This window comes from Crocodylus porosus, unplaced genomic scaffold (assembly GCF_001723895.1).
Source record: "Crocodylus porosus isolate Cpor-Errol unplaced genomic scaffold, CroPor_comp1, whole genome shotgun sequence".
Classification (NCBI taxonomy): domain Eukaryota; kingdom Metazoa; phylum Chordata; order Crocodylia; family Crocodylidae; genus Crocodylus; species Crocodylus porosus.
The window spans coordinates 5,207,312-5,221,256 of NW_017728925.1; the positions used below are offsets into that span (position 1 = coordinate 5,207,312).

Consider the following 13,945-nt stretch of genomic DNA (forward strand, 5'->3'; position numbering starts at 1 on the left):
CAGATTTATCATAATTACTTTATATGACAAAAAATTGCTGGTGGTACTTAAGGTTGAACTGAAAAATTTGCTGGTGGTACTTAAGGTTGTATTATTTTAAATTGGTGGTGCGCAGCCTGTCAGAGTTTGGGAACCGCTGGTCTAGTGGATGGGACACCTGACAGGGACACAAGGGACCTGGGGCTTTTTTCTGACTCTGCTGCAAACCTAATGGTTGGTTTAAAGCAAGTAATTTCACCACTTCATGTCTCAGTTTCCCTATGTGTGAAATGGGGATGATTATAGTGACCTCCTCTATAAAGTGCTCCAGGGTCTGCTGAGGATAGGTGCTAGGTGAGAGACCACTATCATGACGAAAGCATAGGCAGGAGTTGGGTACCCACCCTAAGGGGCCAGCAGTGTTTCCTGGTGTGGCCAACCCTGTGTTCCAGCAAGACAGCTCTACAAGGACCTGGGCACTATTTTTCCCTATACACAGGCACAGCATCACTCAGAAGCCAGAATACAGATCAAGCTGACTGCGATAGCTTTGGAAGATGGAGTCAAGGGATTTAAAGGGAGCAAACACACACAAGAGGTTTGGGGACTAAGCGGGCTGGCATGACACAACATCCTTTTCTGTTTCTGTTGCAGAGATCATGCATGATGTGATCAGAAAGGTGAAGAAGAAGGGCGAGTGGAAGGTGAGTGGAGGAATACACGCAGGAGTTGAGTGGGGCACAGATGGGTAGGACCATGGGCAAAAGTGTAGCAGGAAGGGCAGGGCTGGGCTGGAGAGCAGCCTGGGAATTGTTGTACCAGCAGAGAACAATAAGGCATAATGGAGGGGTCCTCTATCTGTCATCTGTGGGAAGAACGAGGCCAGTAGATGGTAGCACAAAATATACCAGGGATTCTCTTCCATGCTTCCAGCTGGGACCACTGTGGCTGCACTGCAGTTAGTGTGACAGCTGGCACATGGCAGAGGATGGGGACTCAAAAAGCAAATGTCTGAAGGTGGCCAAATATCCTGTCCTTTGCTAAATGTAACCCAGGATATGTACTATGGGGCAGAGGCACAGAGCATGCAGTGAAGGAGACAGGATGTGACTAGAAAGGGTGCAGCAGATCAGGACTGATGGGCATGGGCAGAAGTAGGTCAAGAGTGACAAGATGGCAGGTGGGGCATTGCAACTTGGTGGGAGGTGCCGTGGTGTAGCTGTGTGAAGCTAGTGGTTCAACACCTTTGAGACAGTAGCTCTAGAAATGCTCCAGTGTGCAGAATGCAAAAGCAAGGCATGCTGCATGACCGTGGAGGCAGAGCTGCGAGGGAGGTCCCTGCTTGTGCTGGAACCTAACCGGTGTTACTGTCCCTTTGCTGTCAGAAGTGCAGCAGAGCACACCCAGCTCATCACAGTACCCATGTCCTGGTGGCCCCTGCTCACTCTGCATCTCTCCCTCCCAGGTGCTGGTGGTGGATCAGCTCAGCATGCGCATGCTCTCTTCCTGCTGCAAGATGACTGACATCATGACTGAGGGGATAACAAGTGAGTGCAAAAGGTTTCTAGCTGCTTCTGCTCATTTAGGTGGCTTCAGCTGAGCCACCCAAAGTCATCTAGCACTGGGGAAGGGTGATCAATAGAAGCTGTCTGCTGTGAGAGCAGCTTCTTCCCTTGGTAACTTTTCACCCTCCACCCACTACCAGGGAGGAACAAAAGCAATTAATCTCCTCTCCTCCTTATATTCATCCCCTTTCTTCTCGTCTCTCCCTGCTAAGGCATCTTGGTGCCAGGATCCAAGCTGCCCCTTGTAGACCCACTTGCACTGAAGGTGTTCCTATGTGGTGGGTGAGCTTACTGCTCCTTGGATTGCAACATGTTCTCCTGTTCAGCAAATGCCACTCTGCCCCCATTGGCTTCCTAGTAGCAGCAGCCCCTTACACCAAGCGACAAAGCAGCATTTGACGTCTCTTGTCTATAGATTTGTTGTTACTAAAAATATTCTCACAGCCATATTGCATCTCATTCCCACCTGAAGGGTGCAGTGCTCCTTCACAATCTGCTCAGTCGCACGTCTAGGTCTGAGGGTTTGCGTTTGCATATGTCACAGGCTTCCTTTGCTGCTTGCTGGGGCTGGAAAAGCACGAGGATCTTGTCTCTTGGCGCTATTTTAGTCCCGGGATACTGGAAATACTGTGAAGAGACCAGATTTTATTTTCATTTTATTTCAGGCCCATAAATAGCTCCCTGCAGCATTAAAAAAGCTGGTGAAGAGATAGATCGAACTCCCAAATATGGAGCCATTTGGTTTTAGTTGGGTTTGACCAAAGGACACTGTAGGAAGTATTCCAATAGGACACACATTGCATCTAGGGCCTGATTTTCCTCTCCTAGCAATTTGATGCTGGGTACTGGCTTCACAGTAGGTTACTTCTGATTGACAGTGTGCGAAGTGAAAGTGGACCTGGGGTGTTGGTGTTTGGGTGGGGCACAACCCGTGGGATCCTTGGAGAAACAAAGATCTTGTGATGTGAATGATACCAAGGGGGCAATGAGAGAAGGGTCTACATGGAGGCACCTTGTAAATAGCTAAGCTTGCAAGCTCTTGGGGCAGGGAGCATCTCTGTATTTTTTACATGTACTATGTCAGCACAAGAGATATTATGGCCCTCACCATAATATCCATCACTGATAATAATAACAGGCCAAGTCCTATAGTTCCTGGTTGGCCCATGGAAGATGATAGAAGTATTGCCCAAGAAAATACAACATTAGCTCTCATGGTGTGCTGAAGAACCTACCACTCTTTCCAAGGGATGGGGAATGCTAGAGATTATGGGCTGTTTGAGTGGAACACTGCAAAAAAAAAAAAAAATCTTTTCGGGGATCCTTTTTAACCTGTTATCAATTCTGATCATGCTATGTGTCTAGATCTTGACATGAACTTTGATGCACTCATTCTGCTCTTGTACAAAAACAACTCCATCAGAACACAGTGGAATTACTCCTGCTTTATACCAGTGTTAGAGGGGAAAACTGGCTTGAAGAGAGCAGCATGCAGGTCTTTAGGACTAAATCCTTAATGGTGGGTGCAAATTCTTGCAGCTCTATTGAAGCCAGTAAAGCAACGGCAATGTACAGCAGCTTAGGACTTGTCCCCAAGAGTGGCAGGATGTAGCTCAGTGGTTGTTTAATAGGCACCAGACCCCAAGGCACTTGTTGATTGTTGATGTTGGAGGCTCTTACGGTTTCCTACATTGTGTTTTTGCTCTAAATACAAAGATTTGCATTTCATCTCTCAATGATATTGCCATCCAGACACTGATTTTCTCTGGGCTCCTGTGCCTGCCTGTGGATGCCAAGGGTCACTTTCATCCCATATTGGGTGGAAGGAGCAGGGCCTCTCTCAAGAGAAGAGGAGCTTCTGTAGTGCAGTGGCCCAGGCAATGAAAAAAGCTGTTTGTGTGGATCTGAGTAGCCAGATATGGAGCTTCCCACCCGACTAGATCAGTGCTTCTGCTGGGGAACACACGCATGCATTGGAGTCCAGAGGCTACCTCAAAAAATCCATCACTGTGTCCAGCAGTAATAAGAGTTAATGTTGGCAGCGTCAGTGGGGAGGCCAAAGGCTGTTTGATATGGAAGGGCTTCCCCTCTCACCCTTACAGGTGTTCCTTCCCAGATAAGGGTGAGGTTCACTGGGAGGAGAGAAAAAGCTGGCACCTCTCTGCAAGCACAAAATCTGTCTTCACAAGGAGAGGGATCCTGTTTCTAGCCTCTGTCTTCCTTAAGCATTAAGATTTAATGGGAATGTGAAAACAAATCACCACCACTGAAGGGTCACCACAAAAAATTGACCCTTAGAAGTAAAGCAAGTCCAGGCTTCTCTGTGCCTGGTCCCTAACAGTAATGCAGCTGTGAGGCTTGCAGCAGTTCCTGTAGATTGTGGCTGTGCTGAAAGGGGTTGTTTTGCAGAAAGAGGAGATGAGCATCAGTGTCTCAGAAGCATCACTATCGCTTTAGTTCTCCCCTTGGATACAGTATAGAAGGAAATTAAGAGTGAGGGAAATTTTTATTTGGGTGTCAGGAGGGACATGAAATTCCAGGTCTTGATTCTTTGCCGAGGGTCATTTTCATCCCACGTGGATCAGAAACGACCAGAAGATAATCTTGATCCCTGACTATGTAGCTCTATTCACAGCATGCAGCTCCCTGCTTTAAATACTAAGGCAACCTGTCTCCTGTCTTCTGCTGTATCAACTCCTTCCATGTTGGTTGTTTTTCTTATGCAGTCGTGGAGGACATCAACAAGCGCCGAGAGCCCCTCCCCAGCCTGGAGGCCGTGTATCTCATCACCCCATCTGAAAAGGTGAATCTCCACCATGCGGGTATCCCGTGTTGGGGTCTGATGGATGTAGGTGTCCGAGTGTGGCACCTGTGCTGCATGGGATGTCTGGCAGTGCAGTAGGTGGCTCTTACAAGCTTTAGCTATGATAATGCTAAAGAGTCCTGATGTGCAAGCTGAACTGATGTGGGCGTGCATGACCTGATTCAGGAAGAAGACTGAAGATCCTTCTGGCTAATGCTGTGGTGTTTGCAATATGTTTCTTACTTGTAAGAGAGACTTAGCAAAATTACAGTCACGTGGATGAACTCCCTCTCAGAAGTGGTTAGCCCAGGTCAGCTGGGATTCCAGCAAGGTCGCTACATTGCCTTGCCTGTGCTGCCTGGACACATAGAAATTACCAGATCACATCGCACTAATTGCCCCCTATTCTAGGAACCTTGGTCTTGTTCCATATATATGCTATGCTTTTTGGTTCAATGATAATAGTCCAGCAGATTAAAACACCTTGCATTAGTGCCTTCCCTGGTGTGACTTCAGCAATGTCAGTTGGCATGTAGGTGGGTTTTGTCCATGCCAGCTGGGACTTTAGCATTGCCCAGCCATGATCCTGTTAGCATTGCCCTTGGACTCTAGCAACTTTAAATTTATCACAGCTGTGCCCAGCTAGGGTGTCCAACAGTCTGAGCTACTTCACCTGTAACCAAGTAGCACTATAGCTGAGAGCCCCTCCTCAGCTAGGAGGCCATGTATCTCATCACTCCATCTAAGACGGGTCTCCAGCATGTGGGTATCTTGCACTGGGGTCTGATGGATGTAGGTCATGACTACAGCCAGCCCCCAGGAACTACTGTTCTTCCTCCTGCCTGCATTCATAAAGGGCAAAGTCTAAGGTTGAGATTTTTCATGCCAACTCAAGGATCCAGCCACCACTTCCATTGGAGTGAACTCATTTCAGCTTAGCTCCTTTGTCTCCTTCAGACTGCCATGAAGTTCCTTCATGCTTCCACTGTGGAACGCACCAGACAGGCACTGACACCTGAGAATGAGTAAATATCCATCTCCTAAGATAAGGGATTGCAGCTAATGGTTAATTCTGTAATATGTAAATCATATGTGATCGAGACCAGCAAGTGCACACCAATCCTGATCTATCTGACATACTAGCCACATCTGGGTTTCTTTGACTTTTCTCTTGCAGTCTGTCCGTTCACTCGTCAACGACTTCAAGGATCCCCCTACCTCCAAGTACCGGGCTGCCCATGTCTTCTTCACTGACTGTAAGTAAGCTGCCACCTTCATGAGAACATCTTCATTTCCTCCTGCCTGATCTCCAACATCTAATAATCAAGGCTCCCAATCATACATTGGCACCTGCACTGCGAAGGAAATGCAGGAGCACTGCAAGGAACAAGCATGCATTGCTTGCGAAAGATTCGGAGCAGCTTTTGCCTGAGAAGGAATCCTTGAAATCAGAGTTAGGGAAACCCCTGCCAGGGAACCTTATTCATTCTCTGTCCAATGCATGTCTCCCTGTGACAGTGCTTTGTCGAGTCTGATTCAAATGACTCATGCAACGGAGCTTTCAACAGTTACTTCAGGAGACTGTTATGCAGTCTAATAAGGCCTCACTGTTATGAGACATTTCCCAATACTGAGCCTTTGCTCAGATTAATCTCATTGCTCCTAGTCATACATGTGGGATCTCAGGTTTTGGAAGTGGAATATTCCAGGAGAAGTGATGCCGGCTGCTACCCTGGGGGTCTTTAAGAGGAGGCTGGATGAACATCTTGCCGGGGTCATTTGAACCCAGTACTCTGTCCTGCCATGGCAGGGGTCGGACTCGATTATCTGCTCAGGTCCCTGCTGACCCTACCAACTATGAAACTATTTCTGTCAAGATCCCTATCTATTTAGTTCATCAGGGGCTAAACTCACCCCAGTAGCGTAGCCCCATGCAAGTCAATGGGGCTGCATCAGGAGTTAAAGTCAAGGGCCACAGTCTGCATCCATTACACCAATGTAAAACTGGTGCCACTCCCTTGACTTCAGTGGAGACTCAAAGCAGAACCAAATGGCTTTTGGCACTGGACACTGTGAGCCAAATTCTGCTCTATTAGGCTGCTGTAAATGGCGAGTAACACTGCTGATGGCAGTAACGTTACTGCAGCATTATGCCATGTCACAGATGGGAATCAGGCTGCATGTCACCCTTGTGTATTATTTCCTTGCATTACTTCAGATGAGAGGATGGCCAGGGTAGTGGGGCGGGGGGAGGGTGGGGGAGTGAGTGGGAGGTCAGCAGAGAATACTCCATTGTACTTCAGCTTAGCCTGAAGTTCTCCCTGGCTGTTAAAAGAAACTTGGCCCAAAGCTACAGCAGAGCCCAGGAGACAGGTTTACAAAAGAGAGTGAATAGGATTATGACACATCACATAAGAGCACAGCTAGAGAATTTCAGCATGGACACTGTTCCCACACAGCAATAACTAGCAGTCTCAAACTGGGATGCAAGCTGGTGAGTCACTTAGGCAGGGGAGGGAAAAGCTGACCTGTTTTTCTTGACCTATTGGAGTGTGCTAGGGCATTTCAGCCCTCAGCTCACAGAGCAGGCTAATGCAGCCTCGGCACTTTGGTTCTGAGCAGTATCTCCTTCAATCAATGGACCTCATAGTCCTCAAAGGAATTTGGGGCAGGCCTTTGCCTGATACTGGTATAGCCTACAGGAAAAGAGCATCAACTTCCTACATAACAGGTGTTTCTCCCCTCAGTGCAAGTCGCTCTGAGGATTCAGAGAGATCCTCCATCTCCTCCCTCTGTTCTCTTTACTTTCTCTCTCTCTCTCATATCTCTGGGGCTTTTCAAGGCAGACCTCCTGCCTTTACCATTGCTCTGGGGGGTTTCTGTCTATCAGGGCTAGTTTAATGACTAACAGGAAGGGGGAAGCCCAAAGCTGGTGGAAATTTGCTACCACTCCATTCTTGCCATAGGAGGGGTGTTCAGCTGCCTCGTTTTGTGGTACCACCACAAGGGAGCATGGATAATCCTGGAGAAGCCGCATGGCTTAGTGGCTAGGGCTGGACTGCAACACAGCAGACCAAATTCTGTTTCCGGCTCTACCATGACCAGCAGCTTTGGGCAAAGCCCTTCCCTTCTTGCTCGCTGTGTCTATTTTGATTCAAGCATTCTGGGTCAGGGACTGTCTTTTACTGTGGATATGTAGCACAATAGGGCCCCAGGAGATCCAGATTTTCTTCCCAGCACCCCATGCCCACCCTCTCAGCACCTAGCCTGCAAGAAGAGGCTATGGGTACTGGGCTTCTGTATCTAGACATTTATGCCATGCCCACTGCCAGGTGATGCAGTTGCCTTCTAGGGAGGCCAAGTTCATTTACAAAGATCTCGAAAACTGCTTCGGGATCTCAGGGTGCACAGTGCCAGAGACGAGGTATGAATACTGTTGGGCCTGCCTGTAAATTGCTGTGTTTAGATTTTTTAAATTCAGTGCCTGGTTGTGATCTGGCTTTTGGCCATTGGGCACGTGGCACCCAGGGATTTAAAGCCTCTCTTGAATGGTCTGGTTCTCTTCTCTCCAGCTTGCCCTGATGCCCTGTTCAATGAACTGGTGAAATCTCGCACAGCAAAAGTAATCAAGACCCTGACGGAAATCAACATTGCCTTCCTCCCCTACGAGTCTCAGGTGAGTCCAGGGCAGGAGAGCACAGCGAGAAACAGCAGGGCTTGCTCCAGCCATCCTTTCGACCAGGTCCTGGGGAAAGGTTTGGGAAACCCAAAAGTCATGTGTTCTAGGTTAGCTGGCTGGAGACTGTGGTCAGGGATGCTCCAGGTTCATTCAATAGCTTGGGCTCACATACCTTGGAGGAGCAGTGTTTATGTAACACCTTGAAATGAGATATTAAATTACTAAGCTGTCTTCCCAGAACAGTTTTTTACCTCCTGCCATGCTCTCTTATTCTTGTCTCCTTCAGCTGTTTCTCTGAGCTGACCCTAGGTGGTGTATTTAGTGACATGTTCCTCCCCTGACCCAGACTATCGTCTGCCATTGGCTAACTATTTGGGTACCGTCAGAGATGGGCCAATAAGTTAAGGGCATGGGAGGGATGAAACCTCTTGCCATCTGCCGCAGAAGAGGCCTGTGCTATGCTGGGACTGGAGCATGTGACTAGGAACAGATGGCGTTCAATGTTCAGCATCATTAAGCCTTTGAAAGCCAAATGTTGCAATGATTCTTCTAGCTGGGCAAACCACATGTGCCTGTGCAGGAGACACTTTTGCCAGGCGTGGATACTGGAATTGGGTACCTTTTTATCGTGAGTGTGGGGGCAGGGACAGCTTTAGGTGTACAGTTCCTGTTGGTGTAGAAATGACTTAATTTCTATCCTCCACCACCTCCCTCCACTTGGCCAAACTATAATGACAAACATGTTTCCAGCATGGCAGAGGATGGTTGCTGCTGTGTTTCCCGTGTCCTGTTCCTTCTGAGCTTGCTGCCCAAGCTGAAGCTGATGACTGAGTTTGTATTGGGAGGCTGAGGCTAGGAAGGGCGACAACCTGGTCTAATGGGCGAGAGCCTTGAACTGAGGGCCAGGAGGTCCCAGATCTAGGAAGGGAGGCAACCTGGTCTAATGGGCGAGAGGGCCAGGAGCCCCCAGATCTTTGCACAGGACGGTTATGGATCAAGCTGAGCAAGTCACTGTACTGCTCTGTGCCTCATCTTCCCTTGCATCTTCTGGTTACAGCATATGCTTATCAGGGCAGAGACTACTATGAGATTTTCCACTTTGCCTCCTGGAGGCCCAACACAAAACTTATAACCTAGGGGGAAGAACGCTGAGGTGTCATTAAACTCACCCAATCCCCTTAGCAGCATCCACCACAGCCCCACTTCTGTGAAACGTCTGTGCTTACACAGCTGCCTAGTTTCTGTCATGGCTCCTGCACTGGCTCGAGCTGACGGAGCCATGTGAGGGAGCAGCACCTTCTACCCCTAACACGTGTAGCCCACTTCTTGGATGTTCCCAGTGGGGCATTCGTGCCTAACCTTTCCCTCTGCCATTCCACCCAGGTTTACTCCTTGGATTCTGCTGACTCTTTCCAAAGCTTCTACAGCCCCCACAAGGCCCAAATGAAAAACCCCATCCTGGAACGCCTGGCAGAACAGATTGCCACCTTGTGTGCCACTCTGAAGGAATATCCGGCCGTCCGATACAGAGGGTAAGGCAATGCACGTGAGGTGGAGAAGGTGCTTCAGAAGACATTGGGAGCTTGGCAGTGAGGGGTGGGAAAAGTGAAAGGAATCTGCTAAAGCTACCTAGGTGTCCTTTACTGGCATGGGGAGCATGCCATCCAAATTGTGCCTTCTCAGGGCCATCCCAGGACATGACATGGAAAGTGACACCCTAATGAACATGAGGACTATGACCCACTCAGCTTTTCTGCCCCATGTACAAAGATGCACAATTCCTGGTAATAGTAGCACCTGCTAAAATAGTATGATTTAAGGCATTTAGAGGTATATCCCACCCCCAAGCTGCTTCTCCCATCTCCTTAAAGCCAACATTCACAGAAGATCCAGGAGCAATTACTTGACTTTTGTACCTTTCTCTCCACTCCACCTTGTCTAGAGATTACAAAGACAATGCCATGCTGGCCCAGCTTATCCAGGACAAATTGGATGCCTATAAGGCTGATGATCCAACCATGGGTGAGGTGAGTGTGGGTTGTGGAGTGCTGGACACTAACAGAAGAAATCAGGAAAACAGGAGGAGTTCAAGAAAGCACTGATGGTCTTGTTATACTGTTAGACCAGAACATTGGTGAGAGTGTGTGTGTGTAATTAAGGTGGCAAAAGCTAACCATATATTAATCATTTAAGAAGCTTCGTGTACACGTAGAAGAAGTACAGCTGTCATTTTGAGCTACTGCAATGTTGGTATTAGTGATTGCAGCACTGTGATGGTGATAAAAGGTACAGTTACTGGTGTTAGGCAAGAGATATGGAAATATCTTTTGCAGCGGTGGCTTTGGTAGAAAGTTTAGGATGCTATTGTGATTGTTGCAATCTTGGGTGACTTTGCAAAGGTTGAACTAGAAAACACCATAGCTAAAAGCATGAACGCCTACAGAGTGAGCTTGAAAAAAAAATCAAGATTCTCTGGCTGAGGCTGTAAAAAAGTCACATCTCCTGCGTAGAGGGTAGCGAAGAGACCTCTCTGCAAGTACCTGGAATGAACAGGAGTTAAAAATGTGTTCCTTCAGTGGAACAGTTTGGTTTTTGCTTTAAGCTTGTTCATGATTCAGTCTAGATGGGCCCATGAATCTAGGGTGATACCCTACACTAGGCTAGATTGTCATCCACATTTCCTCCACCAAGACAAGAACTTGTGACTGACCTCGAGCCCATTTAGTAAGACATTCAGTCTCCATGATAATAATCCAGCTGAGGGAGAATCCATTGCATTCCTCAGGAACAAAGATTTACTCTTTGTTTCTTCAGGGCCCAGACAAAGCTCGCTCCCAGCTCCTCATTCTGGACCGTGGCTTCGACCCAGCCTCCCCAGTGCTGCATGAACTGACTTTCCAAGCCATGAGCTATGATCTGCTGCCTGTTGAGAATGACGTCTACAAGTGAGTAGGGGGGCAATCACCAAGGCGGTACAAAATGCAATGCCTAGAACTATAGGAACCCAAAGAACTCAGTAATTGGAGTTGGCTCCAGTATAAATGCTACTGCAGCCTGATTCTGGTGTAACCATCTGACGCCAGAATCAGGCTGCAGTAGCTAATGGACTTCACTTAGTCTTATTTGGGTTGCCATGGTGCCTAGAAGCCCCAGTCTCGGAGCAGATAATTGTGCTTGGCACTGTCCAAACATAATACCAAAAAATAGTCCTTGCCTAGACCATAGGGTACTGATGGGTATACTGTAAATAAATTCCAGAGCAAGAGATTGATGCTCAGCGCAGCTTGGGATTACTATGCGTTTCTTAGGAAGCATTAGTAGGATACCACTGAAAAACCTTAAGGGCACCAACTAGGAGCAGGTCAGCACCACTTCCATAGCGTGTGTGGGATTAGCACCATGAATTAGATGCTGCCTGCTTGCTCCTCCTCTGGGTGCTTTACTCATAGAAATGAGAAAACATGGCTGTCTCGGGGCAGCCAGAGCACATGCACCTAGAACCACCCATATGGTTCAGGTAGCAAGCTGCCTCTTTTTGTGCTACCACCACAAGGGAGCATGGATAATCTTGGAGAAGCCGCATGGCTTAGTGGCTAGGGCTAGACTCACGGTGAGGTGACAGTGTGCCCTGACAGAGATGGCTCTGCACATGCCTGGCCCAGAAATATCCTATTGAGGCTGCTCCAGGGTCATTCCCCAACAACTGCTCTCAAGCACATTAGGGACTGAGACCTGGAGAGAAACTTTTTGTGAAGGTGAGGGGATCAGATAGGTGGGAAGTACTTCACGGAGGTGCTCCCTGGAATGTCAGCGAGCCCTCAGTCTTGTGAACAAGCTGTCTCATCTCTCCTCATTCAGCCTGGAGTGGAGGAGTTGCCTCAGGGACTAAGCAGGAGATTTCATAGACGTTAGGGCTGGAAGGGACCTCGGAAGATCATCGAGTCCAGCCCCCTGCCCCAGGGGCAGGAAGTCAGCTAGGGTCAGAGGATCCTGGCAAGATAGACATCCAAATGTTTCTTTAAAGAGTCCAGAGTGGGTGCTTGCAGAGTGTGATGTGTTTTTCCATTGTCAGCTTTTCCTCATGTGTTGCTCCCTGCTTTTTTCTCCAGGTATGAGACAAGTGGCATTGGAGAGGCCCGGGTGAAAGAGGTTCTTCTGGATGAGGATGATGACCTCTGGGTTGCCTTACGCCACAAGCATATTGCAGAAGTGTCCCAGTAAGTGCTCGCACCCTTCTATATGCCCAAAGCCCATGGAGTCCAGCCCTTGGGACAGGCACCCCTACACAGGGCCTCATCAAGAAATTAACTTAATGCTTGTGTCAGGAAAGCAAAGTCTGTTGGTGAGATGAATAATAAAGGCAGGTTCTCTGTGAGCATTTCAGCATGGCTCTGCCAACACACCAGTCTTGACCCACAGTGTCCTTCACTAGTCTGGTCCTAAACCCCCACATCTCCACCAATCCACAACAATCCTGAGTTGCAACCTTCTGCTAATCCCACATGGAATTTCCCTGTACAGATCCACTAGTACACTGCAGTCCAGAAGTGATCTGACAGCATGAGGAAGGCACGACAGTCCTGATGACAGGCCTTATATTCCTGGCTCCTGCCTTTAGCTACTCCATCAACCATTCCTCTTGAACAAGAACCAGAAGTACACTGGAAAGCTATCACTGTTATAATGCTAGAGAGAGGGAATCAAAAAAGTAGGGTAGGTGGGACCCAGGGTACCCAGGGAGTGAGGGTTTCATTGACTACTGTGGCCCCTTCTCCTTTCCAGGGAGGTCACCCGCTCTCTGAAGGAATTTTCTTCCAGCAAGAGGATGAACACTGGCGAGAAGGTGATGCCATTGCTCATATTTGGGTTGCACTTCAGCTAACACATTCCCCCTGCAACGCAGGATTTACCCTCCATGGTGCGATTTTTGGTCCACTGAATATGGTCTTCTGCATCAGGAGACACTACCATATTCTTGGAAACATAGGAATAGCTAGGTCCTATCACAGCTAGGATCCGTCTAGTCCTATATCCTGCCTTTTAGTGTCAAGTACCAGCAGCATCAGAGGAAGGAGCAAGAAACCCTGACGTAGGCAAATTTTCCCACAGAGTTTTTCCTTCCAACTGTCAATGGCTAGAGCTTGGTTCATGCCCTGAAGCATGAGGTCTGTATCCCATATTCTTTAAACTTCTCTCTTTGGATGTTCTCATTCTCCATATAAATATCCAATCTCTTTCAGGACCCCTGTGAACTTATAGCCTCAATAAGATCTTGTGGGAATGGAAGAAACAATATTATCTTGCCCTCAGCCAGTCATGTGGGGTTGCACATGGGTGCTGGGATGAATGATCTTTTAGATCTATCCTAGCACCTGCTTTTCTTTAACTTCTATACTTGCAAGATCGTATAACTGCTCATAAAATGATCAGCTGTAAGGGGAGATGGGAAGTTGTCCTAACAAATGCCACCAGAACCGTGAACAGAGAACTTTGTATTTGAGCAGCTGCCTGAGAAAAAGGAGGGAGTTGCTGAAATGGGAAGCTTTCATGGGTGTCTTCCCTGGTATTTCTCATAGTTTCATGGTAGGTAGGGTCAGAAGGGATCTGAGCAGATCATCAAGTCTGATGCCCTGACATGGCAGGAAAGAGTACTGGGGTCAAACGACCCCGACAAGGTGTTCATCCAGCCTCCCCTTAAAGACCCCCAGGGTAGGAGCCTGCATCACTTCTCTTGGAAGTTGGGTCCAGACCCTAGCCGCCCTGACTGTGAAGTAGCACCTCCTGATGTCTAATCTGAACCTACGCTCTTCCAGCTTGTGACCGTTATTTCTAGTCATTCCTGGTGGTGCTCAGGGGAACAGGGACTCCCCCAGTGCCTGCTGGTCCCCTCTGACTAGTTTGTAACAGGCCACTAGATCC

At 48.2% G+C, this 13,945-nt stretch overlaps 1 protein-coding gene across 4 annotated transcripts in view; it reads left to right on the forward strand.

The window, feature by feature from the left end:
• STXBP1 (syntaxin binding protein 1) overlaps positions 1-13,945 on the forward strand; it is a 69,705-nt gene that overhangs the window by 30,727 nt on the left and 25,033 nt on the right. For all 4 annotated transcript variants that reach the window (XM_019540621.1, XM_019540622.1, XM_019540619.1 and 1 more), the window contains exons 2-11: positions 634-683; positions 1,445-1,526; positions 4,271-4,347; positions 5,525-5,603; positions 7,920-8,023; positions 9,410-9,558; positions 9,969-10,053; positions 10,841-10,971; positions 12,136-12,243; positions 12,809-12,869. In XM_019540621.1, coding sequence (XP_019396166.1) covers positions 634-683; positions 1,445-1,526; positions 4,271-4,347; positions 5,525-5,603; positions 7,920-8,023; positions 9,410-9,558; positions 9,969-10,053; positions 10,841-10,971; positions 12,136-12,243; positions 12,809-12,869 — 926 coding nt within the window. The remainder of the gene's footprint in view (positions 1-633; positions 684-1,444; positions 1,527-4,270; positions 4,348-5,524; positions 5,604-7,919; positions 8,024-9,409; positions 9,559-9,968; positions 10,054-10,840; positions 10,972-12,135; positions 12,244-12,808; positions 12,870-13,945) is intronic.